The following is a 19,013-nucleotide window of genomic DNA, read 5'->3' as shown; positions in this document are numbered from 1 at the left end:
GCTTATTATTAACTATTTACTCTATTATTTGCAGATTTATAATACTATAGAGTAAATAGCTATTTACTCTATTATTTGCAGATTTATAATACTATAAGAGTAAATAGCATAACTAAATAGAAGTAATAGCAAGAATAAGAACTAGAGGGCTTTACTAAGTAGATAGATTACATCTAAAATCTAGTAGAGCCTAGGCAGTTTATAAGGGGAATAGTAGTATAATATCCATAGATTTAAATTATTTACTACTATAGTTTCTATTATATTATATAGTTTCTAATAGATTATTTGCCGCCTATAAATAGGTAGAGGGAGGGGAGTAATATAAGAGGCGAGCTCTAGAAGTAAAGCATAGGCATAGCCTATGCTTAGCTTATTAAGCCTTAACTAGAGAGCGCTTACTTTTCTTTAGATCCAGATAAAAATTCTTCTCTCTCCTTTATTAAACTTGTTGAATACTACATTGAGCCTCTATATATATGTGACTCACCTGTGACATTAGCTTATATAAGTCTTTAGGATAAGGCTTCTAGTCCCTTAGCTCTTTAATAGTTCTTAGGTTATAATTATTTAAATGTTAGATTATTACTTTAAGAGTATTACTAGAAAGTTGATATAGCTTAGCGCATAGATAGCTCTTCTAGCTCTCTACCTTAAAAAGAATGCTTAACTTATAAGCTAGATATATTATAATCTTATAAGTAGAGTTATAGATAAATATTATATACTTATAGTCTATTTAAGAAGCCTATAGAGGTAGGCGAAGCAAAGTGCACTCTAATTTAATATACTCTTACCTGAAAACGCTTAGTCAGCCGCGCCTAGGCCTAATCGCGCAGCTGTCCCTCTATACTCTAACTTAGAGAGCGCTTTTATATAAGAGGTAAGTAGCAGATAACTATTTTATAAATAGGATTATATAAAAATATAATAAAATTATTAGTTAGCAGATGTCTATTTAAGAGAGGTAATAAAATAGTAGGCCTAAGAGAAATTATAATTTTACTAAAAACTTTTTTACTAGAAATATGCTAAGTTAGCCACGTCTAGACTAATCACTCCGCGCGATTTTATAATTTCGCCGAAAAAGAGCGCTTATATAAGAGGTTGAACTCGCCTCTTATAATATTTCTTAGAAGGCAGCTAGTAGTTAAGCGTTTAATATATTATACTAAGAGCTTTTATTTCTTAATAGTCTTAATCTAGAGTCTAGTATAAAGCTAATAGGTAGCTGTAAATCTATAATTAATTAAACTTAATATTATAAGTAAGTTATATATATATAAAGGCTTAATATTATATTTAATAAGTTTAATAAAAAAGAAAAGAGAATCTTTATCTAGATTTAAAAAAAAGTAAGCGCTCCCTAGTTAAGGCTTAATAAGCTAAGCATAGATATAGCCTATGCTTTACTTCTAGGACTCGCCTTTTATATATATTAATTTTAGGTATATTTTTATTATATTTTTAGAATAGCAAGATCTATATTATAATAGTTATAGCAGATAAGAAGGACTATATAGGAGATCCAGATAATCTAGTTAAATAAGACAGATTAAGATTATAAAAGAGAGAACTATTTATATTAGAATAATAGGCTATATTCTAACCTTTATAATTATATAACTTAGCTTAGTTATCTGCTTAGTTAGTAAAAAGACATATATTATCTTTTGCTTATAATACTATAAATATAAAGTATTATCCACTAGAATACTAGTATTATACTAACTACGCGTAGTAGCGCTGTGATCACGTATTAACCTGTAATACTAATAAGAAGAGATATAAAATAAAATACAGATATAGATTGTAAGGGTCTTACCCTATAGAATAATACTGGCTACGCCAGTACTAGCTGCCTTAGGCATACATGCAGGGGTCCGTTCCTTTAAGGACGGATTCAGGGGTAAACCCTTCTGCTTCCTCCATTGAACTTATTCAATCCTAATCACGAACCTGTCTCTGTGTAAACGTGGCAAACCCGTGACATAGATATAGATATAAAAGTAGAAGCAGATAAAGAAGAGAGAAGCGAAGCAGATATAAAGGTAGATATAGAAGTAGATATAAAAGTAGATATAGATATAGAAGTAGAATAGAAGAGGGAAGTATATATATTAAATATAATTTAATAAAGATTAGTATTAAAAGTGGATTTGCTATCTAAGGATTTATCTTATGAGCGAAAATCGGTATTTAGTTTTTAAAGTAATATTCTCAACCTATTTTATTATAATATACTATTCAGCATTATTAATAGTAACTCTTTAAGCCTCTCTTAGCTTTGGTAGTCCATTCTTCCATCCCCGATAACCCCCCACATCTCTTCCACAATCTGCTTTTGCCCCTTTGGCGCCCCCCTAACAGCCAAATACTTCCTCCCATCAACCTCGGGCTCCCAATCCCCTGGATTCCCACTCGCCATGATCCCACCAGCCTCGATCAGAATACACCACCCCGCAGCAACATCCCACGCCCAACAACCACCCTCCCAAAACACATCCTGCTGTCCAGCAGCAACATAGGCTATATTCAGCGCGGCACTGCCCATGCAACGCAAGCTATGTACCATGGCGCCACCATTCTCTTTGGTCGCAGCAAGCTTCCTGAAGACTTTGCATTTCAGCTCAAAGTTGTCCCCACTCCGATCACTCCCCCATTCCGCTCCAATCAAGCACGTACTCAAGTCCACCAACGGCTCTGGCTCCTTCCGTAATGGCAAACGTTCCTTCTCCCCACCATTCCTTGTAAGAAACGCCCCTTGCCCTTTGATTCCCGTGTATAGTTCATCTAGGAATGGGTTGTATATTACGCCGATGGTAGGTACTTTGTCGATGGTGAAGCCCAGCGAGATGCAGAATGCAGGGAATGCGTGCACGAAGTTCGTGGTGCCGTCCACGGGGTCTACGATGAACGTTGGCGCCGTAGTGAGGTGTGTTTTGCCGGGGACGTAGGTTTCTTCGCCGATGAAGGAGAATGTGGGGTACGGGGTCAGGAGACGGGTTGAGACCATTTTCTCGACCGCGCGGTCGGTTTCTGTTACGAGGTCGGCGGCTGTGAAATGGATGGTTAGCAAGGGGGGGGTAACAAATAAAGTAGAACGGCAAGGGGGTGGAATGGAGTGGAGTGGAGTGAGAGGAGGTACAATTCTTTTTTGTGCCAGAGTCGAGGTGGGAGGGTGTTGCAGTTAGCATCATACGGCCTGCTTCGTGGGCGACACTGATGAGGAGGTCCTGGATCTCTTGCAGATTGATGTCGGCCATTTTGAAGATATTGAAAAAGGTGGTATGGTACGAGTGGGGAGTGGATTTTGTTTAAGGCTGAAGAGAAGTAAGTTGGAGAAGGTGGAGGTGGAGTGGTGGGGGTAAAATGCAGCGTGGAGATTGACGTATCTTATCAACACGTGCGGGATACAGTAGGGAAAGGGAAGGTAGAGAAGAGAAGAGATTATCTGTTGTTGCACTGATAGAAATATGTAATAACAGTTGTACCGGTGGACGAATTGAGATGGTTCATGTTCTTGCACAAGTATTGGGAATGAAGCTAAAGGAGGGTGAGATGTTGAATACAGTCAGTCACAGCCCATTCCTATTTTATCGAATTTTTAATAATATCATTGACACAGCCAACTCCAAAGCAACAACAAGCCTGCTTCATCTGGAGATATCATAGCTTTTCAAAATCCTAAAATACAAATGTGGCTCGAAGCCGTAATATCCATACCCCAATACGCCCACGCCCATGTACTAGTAGTATTGCTGCACAAGCCCCCCATTCCGCACCCCTCTCCACCTTCTACATGTTCTCCCTGAACATCGACCTTCTTTCCGTAGGGCTATTATCAACACTATCCTTCACCTTGTGCCCCTGTGTCTCGATTGGCCTTGGACTGACTCCTCTCAAGCTGACATTGCTAGGCAGTTCCGCAGCATCATCAAATGGGTTCGCAGCAGGTTTCCTTCCCATCTCCTCGTCATATCTCCTATCCATCCCAGCCTGCGATCCCCCAATATAAGGTTCCGGATCGCGACTTAAACTCCTCCCTCTATTCTCAGAGACTAGACCTGGGGTTGGCGCAAGATGGGAGTGATCTGCACCATGAAGCCCAAGCTCTTGCTCCTCGTAGTATCCCCCAGGAGCATATGCATCCGCTTCCGTTCCTACGCGTGCATCCCAAGCATCATCGGGATCCAAGGGACCAAAGCCTCTGTTACTCGCGCGTCCTCTTACATTACTGCTCAGAGGCTCCTCATATGCTCCTCCCGCGGACCGATTGTTCTTGTTCGTCAGTCCCTTGAACCAGCCCACGATTCCTCCCGGCGCAGCGCTTGGTCCGCTGTACGATTGTTCCGATCGTTTAAAAGGATTGTAGGATGCGAGAGTTGGTGTAGGAAGGCCCAGCCGACGAGCGCGCAGATGTGTGTAGATGAGCCATGCGGCGCCGCCTACTACAATAAGGAATGCGACGATAATAAAGAAGGCCCCCAGGCCCGAGATGTGCGCCATTGTGTTGTGCGGGTATTGGTGTTGGTGTTTTCGGTGTCGTCGCCGTGAGGGCGCAAGAGGATTGAGTGAGCTGAACTAAACTGATGTTGCTCATGCGGATGCCTTGATGCTCGTATCAATCCAAGAGCGAGACGCGAAATTAGCGCTCATTGGCCTAGTCGCCGGTCAGGTTTATCCGTCTATCCGAGTAAAGTATGGCCATCACATGACCCTGTATGAAGCGTATCAAATTTTCAACACTCTAGTCTGCTTCCCATTTACAACAATAATTCTAATCATCACTGTAGACAATCTGACCCTGTTATAAGATTCCTTGCCAGTGCCAACTTCAAGTTTAGCCCTTGAGGTCAAGATCTGGGTGCCATAGGAAAGCATTAGCCAAAAGCTCATCGGAAGTGGACTTTGATGAAAAGTGATCATTTCGGGAGGGATAGTATTGACAGATATGGCACTTGAGCTATTTTAAAGACAAGGAGAATGATGAGTATGGAATATATTAGGCTATAGAGAAGTTTACAAGTTCTGGCTTCCATCACATTCCCCCTCGAATTTTTTATTATATATGGTGTCCTGCCTGCTTTCAGACTTCAGATAGTAATCCAGATGCTAGTTCATTCTGAAGTTTCGGGAAATAAGGGTATATATTAGAATTGAGCTTTATACATTTTGTCTACGTTCTTCATTGCTCTGCACTTTCCTAGCGTTCATTTTTATTACTTACTATAATGTCTTATTCACGTCTAAACTTAATAATGATTTGAATTTATATATATTATCTTAGGTCCCATGAAAGATGACTGCTGTTAAAGAAATAACTCCCATCGAGAACTTGAAACCTATTCACCTCTTCTTTAGAATTTACCGTTAAGAAATGCTCGCAATTTTTCAAGATTCTTATTCTATTATATCTTGAAGACCGAATATGGTGTATATGCGTCTGCCTTTTCGTGTGGTTCGCTGATATGAGCGCTAAAATTCCGCGCGGTTCTCGCACTTGTAATCGTATTCAAGGCATAAAAAGCCCTTGGAAGATTGAAGTTGGTTGTAAATATGGCTTGTCAGCTCTCCTTTAGCAGAATAAGTAAGTCGACACTTCCCAATCAAGCATATGTGGACCAAAAGCTCTGGATGCTGCGGGCCCATCCACTTGTGTGGACTATGACACTCCTCTTCGACTAGTTCTTATCTTGTGTACTTCTCGACAGATCTACCACGACTGGAAAGACCTGCTCTGGCAATGTAATTGCTTTTGCGTTTTCGACCGATGGTTTGAGATACCTGAGCTCTCTGCTAGCTTTAAGTTGCAAATCAAGTCTATTGGGGGGCGATCGACTTTCACGTGGGGGAAAAGACGCAGCGGACTGCTCTCACTCAAAGAACATTTCATCAATCTCCGGTCATTCCATGGTCTAACTGTCTTTAACTTGCTGCCCGATTTGAATCATTATTGCATAATCTATAAAAACTTGCTCTAGCGCCTGAGTTTGTTCGACGACCAACCCCAGCGTTCTCTTGTCATCAATCATATAATGCCCCACCCCAAAACGTCCTTTCAGGCGGAAATGGCAAGCCGAATGAAATGTAGGTGGAACTGTCAGGTGGGAACTCACAGCCGAAGCGAGCTCGCAATGGGTATCACATTTTAGTCTCTAGATTTGCATCGACGTTCTATACTTACAGTTATATCATAACCACCCATTACTCTCCACCGGTCCCAACACCCCCACGCCCAGTTCACCAACCCTCCCACGAATAAACCTCGTTTCACTATCCCTCAAATCCGGTCGACTGGGCCGTCTCGGGCTCTCCTTTACTCCTAGAGCACCAAAACTGTCCCCTCTCCCCCGCATCCCCATCAACTCAATGCCCTCATCCCCTCTCCCATCCGCCCTCCCATCTCCACCTCCTAGATCTAGATCTAGATCTAACCGCTCACCACCCCCTCCTGCCGGCGGCCACTCAGGCTTATTCACGATTCTGGGAGCTGGTCGGGTTTCATTGGATATAAGGGTTCGTGGCGGTCCTTTATATACTTCTTCCAGTTCCATTTTATTGTGGCGTTTGAGGAAGATGAGGAAGCCGGTGACGAGGAGTAGGAGGACGAAGACGGAGGCTCCGATGCTAGCGCCGATTATGACGGCACGGGAGACGGTGTGGGGTGGTGGGGTGCTTGTTGGGTCAGGAGTGGCGGATGGGGTTATTGTTGTGGTGGATGCTGCGGAGAGGAAGGATACTGTTGTTACAGGTGTTGGGGTTGCTGTTGTTTGTTAAAGGGGTGTGATTGATGGTATGTCGACGTGCGGTTAAAACTTACTAGAAAAGCTAACGATGTTATCCCCGGTTGTACAATTTGCATTTAATGCATTGGAATCATTCTTAGAAACAATCAATTATGGTAGGTACAAATGGGTAGGTAGTACCAGCTTAAGCATGCCTGGCCACTTACACAATAAAATAAGTCCTCCCCTCCAGGACACTTTAGCAATTCTTGCCCGCCCGTCTGAACATCATTGAACGGCGCATTGAGATTTACACAGAAGCTCGGACACTGCGACGAATTCCAGGTCTGGTCGGTACAGGAGCCTCTTGAATAGAGTCCAGGCTGGTCAGAGAATAGTGAAGGGTTTTGACACACGCCGTTGCTGAGGCATATGAAGCCTTGACCACAACATGAAGAGTCGCCTGATGGATTGCAGGGGACATCGGTTGATGCGAGATCGCCTGAGGGGTAATAGCAAGATGAAGAAGCATAAGTTGTGTGTAATGTAATGGAAAATATAAAGATCAACAGCATACCGACGAGCGGCATCTCAACGAAAAGAGGAAATTAAAGAGGGGAGAAGAGGATATTGGTATAAATGATTAGAGGAATAGATAGAAAGTGATGAGCCGCAATGCAACGGCGCTGCATAGCAATGTACTATACTGCACTGCACGACGGACGAGTCTGACATGCATGCAGATGGGTGTGCTGAGGATGATGACCTCGTGGTAAGACGGCAAACTTGCGACTTGGGAGGGATTACTAAGTAATATATTCATCGATCTTATGACAACCAAGATCTAGCATCGCGCGTATGCATGACATTTATTTAGAAATTTTGGGGTTGTTTCTTTCAGCATATCATATCGTGCGGATGAGGATGCCACAGCCTCATTGAAGGAGTAATGTTTTGCATTATCCTTATGCGCCGGGAGTTTTCGAACCAATTGAAATACGATATCCAGTAGATGGAGTGAACTGCTAAAGTGTAATGTGAGTGACGGATTTCGGCGTGAGCGTTCCTTGAGTTTGGCCAATATGGCGAAGAAATATTTAGAGTTTGTGATGAGTATTGTACTAGAGTATTGTTGCAGTGATTTGCCTTTGCGCGCATGTGGTCTGTTTCAGGTAAGCAGGATGCTAAAAGTCTTAGATGCTGAGGCAAAGATGGGGGATATGCTGAAGCTGGAGCTTGTATGCTGAAGCCTGGATGTAACGGTGCGTTCTTTTATAGATGACTGAGAAATATTGGCTAACAACTTAGTAAGTCCTGGATGTTTTTTGTTGAAGGAAGATCCGGCAGAGCTGGAAGTAAAGCGCTGAGACACTGCTGACAAGTACGACGGATTCCCACAAGGATGAAGGTGGCATCCACGTGACAGTGTGATGATTGGTCTGGGTTTCCAGATCATTGCACATAAACGATGCTATACATAACATTCAAAACTAGAAGACAGGTGGGTAAGAGACGACGGGACATGAAGGGAAAATATTAGATGGCGGGCTGAGCTGACTACGCATGAACTGGAATAGAAATGACTTTGTAAATGGTAGCCTGCGGTGGGAGGAACGATTGTATTGAAGCCAGAAGTTATTTTCAGACGGTTTCTCTTTGATCGTACAACGTGTATATTGATGCTTGAGATGAAGCGACGACAACGCCTCGGTTGCTTGTCTTGGGAATATGACGCGAGATGGAGAATAGGAAAAGACGGAGATTAGGGTTCCCACGTCACATTATGTGCCCCCAGGAAACGGATCTTGATTGTGGTGCTCTGGAAACTGCGGTGCAACGTAGCTGGCATATTGGATGACGGAAGATTGGGGGCTTGGGATGACAGGTCAACATTGGTTGTCCAGACTTGCACTGATTTCCTCTTCAATACCCGAGACAAAGAATGAGGATGCATAAGATGGTGTGTCGATGTTTGCAAAGAAACGAACGTGGCTTTCATGGGATGAAGCATACCGTACCTCACCTCGCTCACTCGTGTACCTCGTAGACTGAGGGATCGGCCCGCCAACGGGAGGGAATTGGGTCACAGGATAGGCCACGAAGCCGGCTGACTGAAGAAGGCTGGGTATTTGTAAGTTTTCGTTTTTGGCCTGGAGAGGATTGGAGGACCAATAACAATGATTGTAAGAATGTTGGACTTTGATATATAGAAGGATGGAAGACGCAGATCAAGGGAGAGATCTTGCGTTAGAGAAAGATGAGATGGATTATATGATTATGATTAACCCCTATTATATTAATCAATGCTCAGATATTTGATTATTGTACGGCGGAAAGGGCGGAAATAAAAGAATTGGGGATGGGAATGGGGGTTCCTATTTGATCTCGTAATCTCTGGATCAGATAACCCGTTTTGGGGCTACTGTAAGATGCACTTCAATCAGCGTGGGGCCTGGTGGACCTTTATTGATAACATCTCTCTGCATTATTACATGGGGCATATACGAAGTAACTCGTGCTTCTTCGACTAATATACTACTCTGCTACTATTACTCCTACTACCACTGCTACCATATAGTTTACATCCTACTCCCTCCCACCTACCCTGCGAAAACAGCAGTGCTGCCTTGTTTAATCCTTAGCGGGGGCTGCAACGACGGGCGAGGGGCACTACAACAGTACAGCGCAACATGATCTCTAGCTGCATATGACATCCCACGCAGAATCCACTTCCCCTTCCAAACCCGGTTCATCAATATCCCCGTCTGTCAACGAGTCACAGGTCACCCACCTCACTGACCTCTCCTCTTCCTCCGATGTCCACAGTCACAGCATCCCCAGCAGACGAGCAGGAGATATTCCTCTCTCTTCACTCCCACTCCCACCCCCACTCCATCCTCAACAGCAGTATTCCCACGACGACGACGACGAACTCGACCCCGAATCCACTGCTGCACTCCTCCGGAGACACCTCCACGACAACTCCGACGATGAAGCTGCCGACAGCACCGTACCCTTCATAAACCCCCTCCGAAAGCTTGTCGAACTCATGTCCAAGGCACCTCTCCTTCTGCGGTCGTCGCCTGGCTTAGGCACCGGGTCATACGGAGCGTTGCCCATCGGAGGCTCTACAGATAACAGTGAAGAGGAGGAAGAAGATGTTGGGAGGCCGAAAAAGCAGAGGGCGAGGAAATCTGGCTTGAGAAACGCCGTCAGCACAGGTGTTCTGAATGACGCCCAGTCCACAACCTCTGCCTCAGCCACTACCCCTACATCTTCACGCCAGCGAAAGAGTCAATCTGCCACCGTTGACGATCTGGCAGAAGATATTGGGCTAGAAGGGAGGTTCGCCGCTGGAGGCATTCCCATCCCCAATGCCGAGAGTTCGCTGGAGTCAACAGGCAGTTCCGACGCCGACGATTCCGAGGAGGTCATTTTAGACGATCTCTCTTTCTCTCTCGATGATGAAGACCCCCCAGACAACTCGCCGTATGCCCAAGTACGAGCTTCTGTTTCCGCTATAGACAATACAAGCCTCTCGATCAATACCCCGCGGATGTGGACCCTCTCCATGTTGTTTGCAATCCTCGGGTCCTCAACGAACCTTTTCTTTTCCCTTCGATACCCCAGCGTTTCAATTACTCCAGTTATAGCACTTTTACTTGTCCATCCTCTGGGTCTTCTTTGGGACCGAATCCTCAAACGACGTGACGACCCCAAAGAAGAATTTATAGACGGTGCCAGAAACGTAAATATTACCAGCGAAACAAATACGAGTCCCGAACTTAATGATAGACGACCTTTAGAACACCCTAGCACTATACGTGCATTCAGATTATGGCTCTCTCAAGGGAGATGGAATGAGAAGGAGCACAGCTGTGTCTATATCAGCAGCAACGTATCCTTTGGGTTTGCATTCGCCACGGATATAATAGTCGAGCAAACGCAATTTTACAACCAAAAGGTTAGCATAACTTATCAGCTGCTGCTGATTCTCTCGACCCAGATCCTAGGTTATACATTCGCTGGCTTAACCCGAAGGTTTCTTGTCCGACCTGGAGGAATGATTTGGCCTGGGACTTTGATGTCTGCCGCCATGTTCACCACATTGCACAAAGAAGAGAATACCGTGGCCAACGGATGGAGAATTACTAGATGGAGATTCTTCTTCACCGTCTGGATATGCGCCTTTGCATTCTATTTTCTTCCTGGTCTCCTCTTTCCTGCATTGAGCTACTTCAACGTCATCACCTGGTTCTTCCCAAAGAACGTGGTGGTTGCCAATTTGTTTGGTGTTGCCTCCGGACTTGGTCTTTTCCCGGTCACTTTCGATTGGGCTCAGATTGCATATATCGGATCACCCCTGCTGACTCCATTCTGGGCTGCAATGAATGTTGTTGGAGGTCTTGTTCTTGTCATGTGGATAGTTGCACCTATCGCATATTACAAAAATGTCTTCTTCTCTTCTTACATGCCCATCCTCTCTTCGGCCGTTTTCGACAATACTGGCCATGTGTACGATGTTAGCAAGATCTTGACCAAGGATTTCTTATTTAACAGAGACGCATATCATAAATATAGTCGGGTTTACTTGCCAATCACATATGTATTGAGTTACGGTCTACAGTTTGCCGCACTCTCATCCCTGCTATCTCATACTGCCTGTTGGCATGGAAAAGATATATGGAGGCAATGGACTGCTTCTTTGAAAGAGGTTGAAGGCGAGTCGAAGGGCTCGTACAAAGTCCTGCCTACAAATGGAGATTCGGGTAGAGCAACCAATGGAAACAGGTCAAGGAGACCCTCAAGAGCCGACTCAGAGAATATTATTAGCCAAGAAGATGTCCACAATCGTTTGATGCGGAAGTACAAAGATGCGCCTCTGAGTTGGTATCTCCTAACATTCGTCAGTATGACGGCTGTTGGGATATTTGTAGTTGAATAGTGAGTTTCTCTTTGCCTCTCCTCGACGTTACTAACATCCATAGTTACCCCATTTATCTCCCTTGGTATGGGCTTCTGTTAGCATTAGGGATTTGCTCAATCCTCTTTATCCCTATCGGCATTGTCATGGCAATTACCAATCAACACAGCAGCATCTACCTCATCTGTCAGCTCGTGTGTGGCATCGTTTTTCCCGGCCGCCCTGTCGCAAACATGGTCTTCACAACCTATGGCTACATCTCCTCGGCCCAAGGCATAAAATTCTCTGCCGACCTCAAACTCGGCCACTACATGAAAATACCACCCCGCATCCTCTTCTCCGTCCAAATGGTTGCTACAGTCGTCTCTTCCGTTACCCAAATTTTCGTCCTAAACTGGATGTTCGCCAACGTTCCCAACATCTGCACTCCCGAAGCAATCAACGGCTTCGTTTGCCCGCTCGCACGCGTACATTTCAATGGCAGTATCCTCTGGGGTGTTGTCGGTCCTAAAGAATTCTTTGGCCCAGATGCTACGTATAGAGCACTGGTATGGTGTTTCCCTCTCGGCGCCATCGCGCCAGTTATCCTTTGGCTCTACGCTCGGAATCGCAAGAAGAACATCGTCCGCAAAATCAACCTCCCCGTATTATTTGGTTCTCTATCTTGGATTCCACCTGCCACGGGCCTAAACTTCTCCGTTTGGGCGCTCGTCTGTTACATCTTCAATTACGTGATCAAGAACCGTGCGACGAAATGGTGGGCCAAATACACAATGACGCTGAGCGCGGCCCTGGACTCGGGGCTCGCATTCGGGCTGGTGGTGGTGTTCTTTGGCTTTGTATATCCTGGCTGGATGGACGGATTTAGCTGGTGGGGAACAGAGGTTTACAAGCGAGGGTGTGATTGGATGGCTTGTTCATATAAGACGGTCCCAGAGGGAGGAAAGTTTGGCCCGGATGTTTGGTGATTATTCATACGGGGATAGGTTAGAAAGAAATTGAGATGATGTTTTAACCAAGTCCCATTTTGGGCTCGTATGTCATCATACTTCCTCCGTTCTTTTGCCTCTTTTCTGTAAGCAACCATGACTATGAATATTGCACATTCTACCAGGTAACATGATGGCCACCGTTTTAGTCTATTTCTTTATTCTCGCACTACTATTACCAATTTAGCGTGTACGATTGGTAATGAGCCAAAGGAAACTGCTCTCGGTCTTGATCAGGTATGTATGCAACTTAATACGGCCAAATCAGACTAAGAGCCCAGGTACTGTTGGATCATTGACCGATCATGGCGGATACCCGTTGCCAGCTCTACTAATCGGAAAGGAGATCTAGCATCTCTTCCGCTGACAATTTCATTTTTTTGGGGGGGGGGGGGGCAATTGAAATGATTAATTTGGTGGGCCCAAAAATCATCTCCGAGAAAATGCGAAACGCAAAGTTCGTGAAAGGAATGGTAAACCGGCGGGGCAAAGTACCCGAAAACACAGAGATTTCATGGAGCTATTTCACGTCTGACTGAATATTCTTTTGGTGTGGGCTTGGACTAAGGAGCAAGAAACCAGTCAGACTATGGATAGAGATACCATTTCGTTGACCCGCGGAACAGAGCCTCACTCTCCCGGATGACTAGTCACACTCCAATTCCCTTGCAACACCGACTGATCGGTCAGTTTCCCACTTTCACCTATCTCCAAAACTCCAATTTCATCCCCAGTCGAATCCACCAAGGTTGTTGTAGTCCCAGGAGTCGTATGGTAGAGACGAACCTCAACATCGCTACTATAATCATATACAGTCTTTGTCTCTCCCGGTTTCCCAAGAACCAGAATCGAGTTTTCTCTCACGTAAAACGGGAGCGTATCAAATTCGTGCGTTTCTTTGAACCAAGCTGGTCCTTGTTTCGTCTCGCCGGAGAAGAAATTGGTCCAATGGCCCTTTGGTAGGTAGAACTCTACTTTACCGGACTCCTCGAATATGGGTGCTACGAGAAGGCTGTCGCCGAACATGAACTGTCGGTCTAGGTACCATGATGTCGGATCGTCGGGGAACTCGAGGCACATTGCACGCAGTGACAGGGGGATTCCCAGCTTGACGGACTGCTGTGCCTGGGAAAATATATAGGGCATCAGACGGGCTTTCAATGCCGTCCATTTTGACAGAATCTTGGAGCATCCTTGGTCTGTCGTGTCATCGTCGTCAACCGTCCATGGCACTCGGAAGGAATTGCTACCATGTAAACGACTATGCGAACAAAGGAGTCCAAAAGCAACCCATCGCTTATAAATCCAGGGTGGCGGGTACCCTTCAAACCCTCCAATATCAACAGACCAGAACGAGTATCCGCATAACCCAAGACTGAGCCCTCCTCGGATTGACTCGGCCATCGCCTCAGGGGTAGATTCGCAATCGCCACCCCATTGGAGAGGGAATCGCTGGGTTCCTGCTGTTGCAGAACGAGCAAACAGCACTGCTTCATTCTTCCCAAAGCGATCCTGCAATGCCTCATAGACGATTTTGTTGTATATGAAGGCATAATAATTATGCATCTTCTTCGGATCCAGAGAAGAATCAAACCACTGAACATCCTGCGATGGAATACGCTCGCCAAAGTCCGTCTTGATGGAATCGATTCCTTTGTCGAACAGTCCCTGCAGGCAACCCACGTACCATGCGCCGCTTCTGGATTGGTGAAGTCGATGATGCCCATTCCAGTCTGCCACAGATCCCATTGGAAGACATCGCCGTTCTTGCGCTTTAGGAGATACCCCTTACGGGCTGCTAGCTTGAAGACTGGTGATGCTTGGCCGAGATAGGGGTTTACCCATACGCAGACTTTCTTGACGAGTCCTTAAGACGTCAGCACAATACTAGTTGTGAAAGAAACGACTCACCGGATGATTTGAGACGCGCGATTTGTGCTTTGGGGTCTGGGAACATCTCTGAATCGAAGACAAAGTCACACCAGTGGAAAGCTTTCATCCAGAAGCAATCAAAGTGGAACACTTCTACTGGGATGTCCCGACCTTTCATCCCGTCGAGGAATGAGTTGACAGTCGATTCGTCATAGTTTGTGGTGAAGCTGGTGCTGAGCCACAGGCCAAAACTCCAGCTCGGCACCTTTCCAGGATTTCCAGTCAATATGGAGTATTTCTGAAGGATCTCCTTGGGACTTGGGCCATAAATAATGTACCTGTAAGAGTCAGTAGCGTATCGATACGGTGGTGATGATGTTAGCTCGGCGTTTAACTTACCATTTCAGGCGTTGACCAAGAACGCTTGTTTGAACTCGAGAACACCTCTCGCTTCCAACCTCAAGTTCAACCTTGTCTGGTGTGTCAATGAATATTCCATACCCCCGGGAACTGATCCAGAAAGGGACATTTTTATACGCCTGATCACTGGATGTCCCACCATCTGCATTCCACAGGGTAATAGCTTGCCCAACTTTATTAAAAGCCCCAAACCTTTCTCCCAGACCATGCACGGACTCGCCGACCGAAAGCGTTGTCTGTGTGAAGATGTAGTGGTCCAGTTTTCTCATGTCCGCCAATTGCATAGGACTGCTCGTCGCCGGACTGTATGCAAAACCAACACTTCGATTGAGCAGAGACGTGAGCTCTTTGGAGCCGTCCGTGGCATGAAACTTGATGTCGAAATCATGATCTGCAGTCTTGACTGTCGCGGCGATCGAACCAGACGATATAGTGGTTGACTTCTCAGCCTTTTGAATATTTACCTTACCCTCTGGCTTTTCCGCAGGAAAGAGTTCGAAATGTGGACCTAGATTGAGAGCTCCAAGCCAATGTGTAGTCTCAACAGAGAGAGCCCCATCGAACGGTGCTTCAATGTCCTACTTCAGGTCAACGGTTGCTGGAGCGAGGCTTCGATGCACTCACTATTGTAAGTGTACTGAGGTTCAAGGAATCAGACCTATTGTGGATCTTCCTCGTTGGACAAAACAAACTCAATCCATTCCCGTCTTCTTTCTCGGCGAGTGAGTAGACTTCTTCCGCATATTCAAGGCGCTTGCCCTCGGCGGCTAGCCACATACCATCACGGAACTTCATGATGAGAGATAGAAGAGATTGGAGAGATTTGAATTACTTCAACGATACAAACACAAAAGAGCTTTGCTTTCGCTCTACAAGTATCTCGAGGGCCATGCAGAGACAACGAGTTTGTGGCAAGCCAGCAAAGCTACCCCGCTATCCACAATAATACGGACGCAGGTAGAGCTATAGAAGACTCATCTGAATTTGCCTAAATGCATTTGAAGATTGAGATGCAATGTGCTCGTATGGCCAGGAAGGGATGAAGCGGGGAGCTTTGCATGCATATGAGCTGTTCTTGAAGTTCTTCCTCGCGGGAATATTGTTCCGAGCGGCCCGAAGAGGCTAAGCTTGTACCGGCCCCGTCCATTCATGTTCACATCAACCCATTCATCACTCTTTACTTACATGACATTATTCTCAAATTGCAATTCCGGAATAATATACTGCCATTCCATTACCAAGAAGAAGCCCCAGATCAGTATCTGCGGGGAAACTGGTCCCTGGTCTATGAAAGTTCAAGGTCCATTCGGCGCTCATCCGAAGGGCAGGGAGTCTCAGCTACCCTGAGCTATGTCTTGTTGTTTTTATCCTTTTCCAAAAATTCCACGATTCTCCAATTTGCGGGGGTGTTTATCAGAAATTTCAAGGCGAGATATCCTAATAAGATAAGATCAAGTGCTTTTCCTGTTATGGCTTTTGTTTTGCAACAGAACTTTATCCTACACTCCTTCGATTTCGTGGCGGGGTCCAAAGCCTCTTCCTCTCATTATGAAATTCCTACCTGTGGCATATGTGCTGCTTCTGCGGGCAGCCTATGCTGCTAACAACTCATCGGTTCCTCTTTACAAAAACCCCCATGCAAGCGTCGAGGCGAGGATAGCAGACCTGCTTCCGCGAATGACATTGGCAGACAAGACCGCACAGCTAGTGCAAGGAGATATTTCGAATTGGATCAATACAACCACCAATGCATTCAATGCCTCCGGATTACAATTTAACATGGAAAAGAGAGCCGGTCAATTTTACGTTGGGTACCCGGTCCCGCAGCAATGGATTTCGGAAGGCGTACGAATTGCTCAGGACTACTTGATCCATAACACCACACTGGGAATTCCAGCTTTGGTGCAGAGTGAGGGGATTCATGGGTTCCTAATTGGCAATGCTACCATCTTCAACTCACCCATCGCGTATGCTTGTTCCTGGAATCCGGCCCTGGTCGAAAAGATGGCTGCGGCAATCGCGCAGGAGTCTCTGGCACTGGGCGTGAATCAGCTATTTGCTCCTTTGGGAGACTTGGCTCGAGAGTTAAGATATGGTCGTGTTGAAGAGACTTTTGGGGAAGATGGATACCTCGCGGGAGAAATTGGCTACAGTTTTATCAAAGGCATGCAAGGTGGAAACGTCTCAGCTACAGTCAAACATTTTGCTGCATTCGGGACGCCGGAACAAGGCCTAAATACTGGACCAGTACATGGAGGAGAGCGCGAACTCCGTACCACATATCTACCATCTTACAAACGTCAAATCATTGATGCTGGGGCGTATTCTATCATGTCTGCATATCATTCTTACGATGGCGTTGCACTTATTGCAAACCATCACATTTTGACGGATATTTTAAGAGATGAATGGGGGTATAAGTACTGGGTAACGAGTGACGCTGGCGCTACGGATCGGCTTTGCAATTCATTCAAGATGTGCGAATCTCATCCTTTGGACAAAGAAGCGATAACATTATATGTATGTGATCCGATCCTGTTCCAAATCGTTTCTAATTAGTCCCAGGCTCTGCCGGCCGGCAATGATGTTGAGATGGGAGGCGGTTCCTACAGCCTCGAAAATATCCCCGATCTCGTTGAATCGGGGAAACTCAGCGTCGATTTGGTCGACACTGCAGTTTCGAGGCTCTTGCGAGCAAAATTCGAAATGGGACTCTTTGAAAACCCGTATCTTGGGGCACCCGCGAACCAAACTTCGTCTCTAATACACACGCATGAAAATGTTGCTCTTGCCCGTCAGCTCGATTCGGAGTCGATTGTTTTATTGGAGAACTATGACCAAACGCTGCCATTGTCGAAGACGGCAAACATCGCAGTGATTGGACCAATGGCTCATGGGTATATGAATGTAAGTCGATCTTTGATTCCTCCAAATAGTACTTACAATCATTTAGTACGGAGATTATGTTGTCAATGGAAGTCAATATCGTGGAGTGACACCTCTGGACGGCATCAAATCTGCTGGAAATGGATCTATTACGTATGCCCAAGGCTGCGAGCGATGGTCCAACGATCAATCCGGGTTCGCGGAAGCTGTGGCTGCTGCTTCAGCTGCAGATGTAGCTGTGGTAGTCGTGGGGACTTGGTCTGTAAGTATTGTCCCATTTGAACCAAGTCGGCTACTAAATCCATTCCAGCGTGACCAGAATCAGCTTTGGCAGGGGTTGAATGCGACTACCGGAGAACATGTAGATGTGGCTTCTCTGAACCTAGTCGGAGCAATGCCACATTTAGTGCAGGCGATCATCAATACCGGGAAACCGACCGTAGTCGTTTTCTCTTCCGGCAAGCCTATCACCGAATCTTGGATTTCAAGCAGCGCATCCGCACTCGTCCAGCAGTTCTATCCCTCAGAAGAAGGAGGTAACGCCCTCGCCGACATTCTCTTTGGAGATGTTAACCCAAGCGGAAAGTTATCTGTGGGCTTTCCTTACGACGTCGGTACCACCCCGATTTATTATGACTATCTCAATTCCGGGCGGCCTGTCGATGCCGGTAAAGTAAATGACAATGGGACCCTGGACTTTGGTCACCAATACGTTCTCAACTCGCCTTTACCACTATACTCCTTCGGTTACGGGCTAAGTTATTCCAGCTTTCAATACTCTAATGTGACATTGTCGAAATCGACTGCTAGTGCCAGTGATACGATCACGGCCTCAATTCAAATCACTAATAATTCAACACGGGACGGCACAGAAGTTGTCCAGCTTTATATCAAAGACCTTATTTCAAGCGTTGTAGTCCCAAACCTACAGCTCAAAGGATTCTCGAAGGTTGAAATAGCTGCTGGCAAGACGGAAACTGTCAATATCGACGTGTCTGTTCAGGATCTTGGCTTATGGGACATAAACATGAAATATGTGGTGGAACCAGGTGATTTTGTAGTCTGGGTTGGCAGTTCAAGCGCGGATTTAAGGGGCAATGCTACCTTCACTGTGGCTTGATACAGTGCAGGAAACATTTGCTCATACCTCGATAGTCAATAACAATACTCTAGCTTTTGACAATTCCGGAATAT

General features: G+C 45.6%; 5 protein-coding genes across 5 annotated transcripts; 2 read left to right on the top strand and 3 right to left on the bottom strand.

The window, feature by feature from the left end:
• Positions 1-2,281: 2,281 nt before the first annotated feature.
• Positions 2,282-3,266, bottom strand: INM2 (Inositol monophosphatase; the record flags this gene model as incomplete). Its single annotated transcript, XM_031150870.1, has 2 exons — positions 2,282-3,057; positions 3,149-3,266. 2 exons carry the CDS (start codon positions 3,264-3,266, stop codon positions 2,282-2,284), a joined length of 894 nt encoding a protein of 297 aa, XP_031004478.1.
• A 532-nt stretch (positions 3,267-3,798) lies between these two features.
• LHYA1_G005927 (uncharacterized protein) lies at positions 3,799-4,509 on the bottom strand (the record flags this gene model as incomplete). The annotated part of the gene is made up of 1 exon (XM_031150869.1): positions 3,799-4,509. One exon carries the CDS (start codon positions 4,507-4,509, stop codon positions 3,799-3,801), a length of 711 nt encoding a protein of 236 aa, XP_031004477.1.
• A 4,926-nt stretch (positions 4,510-9,435) lies between these two features.
• Positions 9,436-12,620, top strand: pgt1_1 (Glutathione transporter; the record flags this gene model as incomplete). The annotated part of the gene is made up of 2 exons (XM_031150868.1): positions 9,436-11,672; positions 11,717-12,620. 2 exons carry the CDS (start codon positions 9,436-9,438, stop codon positions 12,618-12,620), a joined length of 3,141 nt encoding a protein of 1,046 aa, XP_031004476.1.
• Positions 12,621-13,271: 651 nt separating this feature from the next.
• Positions 13,272-15,728, bottom strand: yicI (Alpha-xylosidase; the record flags this gene model as incomplete). The annotated part of the gene is made up of 5 exons (XM_031150867.1): positions 13,272-14,276; positions 14,321-14,508; positions 14,553-14,851; positions 14,913-15,511; positions 15,558-15,728. The coding sequence occupies 5 exons, from the start codon at positions 15,726-15,728 to the stop codon at positions 13,272-13,274; spliced, it is 2,262 nt and encodes a 753-aa protein (XP_031004475.1).
• Positions 15,729-16,481: 753 nt separating this feature from the next.
• On the top strand, positions 16,482-18,939 carry bglX (Periplasmic beta-glucosidase; the record flags this gene model as incomplete). The annotated part of the gene is made up of 4 exons (XM_031150866.1): positions 16,482-17,453; positions 17,499-17,840; positions 17,887-18,081; positions 18,130-18,939. 4 exons carry the CDS (start codon positions 16,482-16,484, stop codon positions 18,937-18,939), a joined length of 2,319 nt encoding a protein of 772 aa, XP_031004474.1.
• Positions 18,940-19,013: the final 74 nt, after the last annotated feature.

The sequence above is a fragment of the Lachnellula hyalina genome (genome assembly GCF_007821495.1).
Source record: "Lachnellula hyalina strain CBS 185.66 chromosome Unknown contig00088, whole genome shotgun sequence".
Lineage (NCBI taxonomy): Eukaryota > Fungi > Ascomycota > Leotiomycetes > Helotiales > Lachnaceae > Lachnellula > Lachnellula hyalina.
Note: the sequence above shows the minus strand (reverse complement) of the source record. Positions and strands in the feature narration are given on the sequence as shown.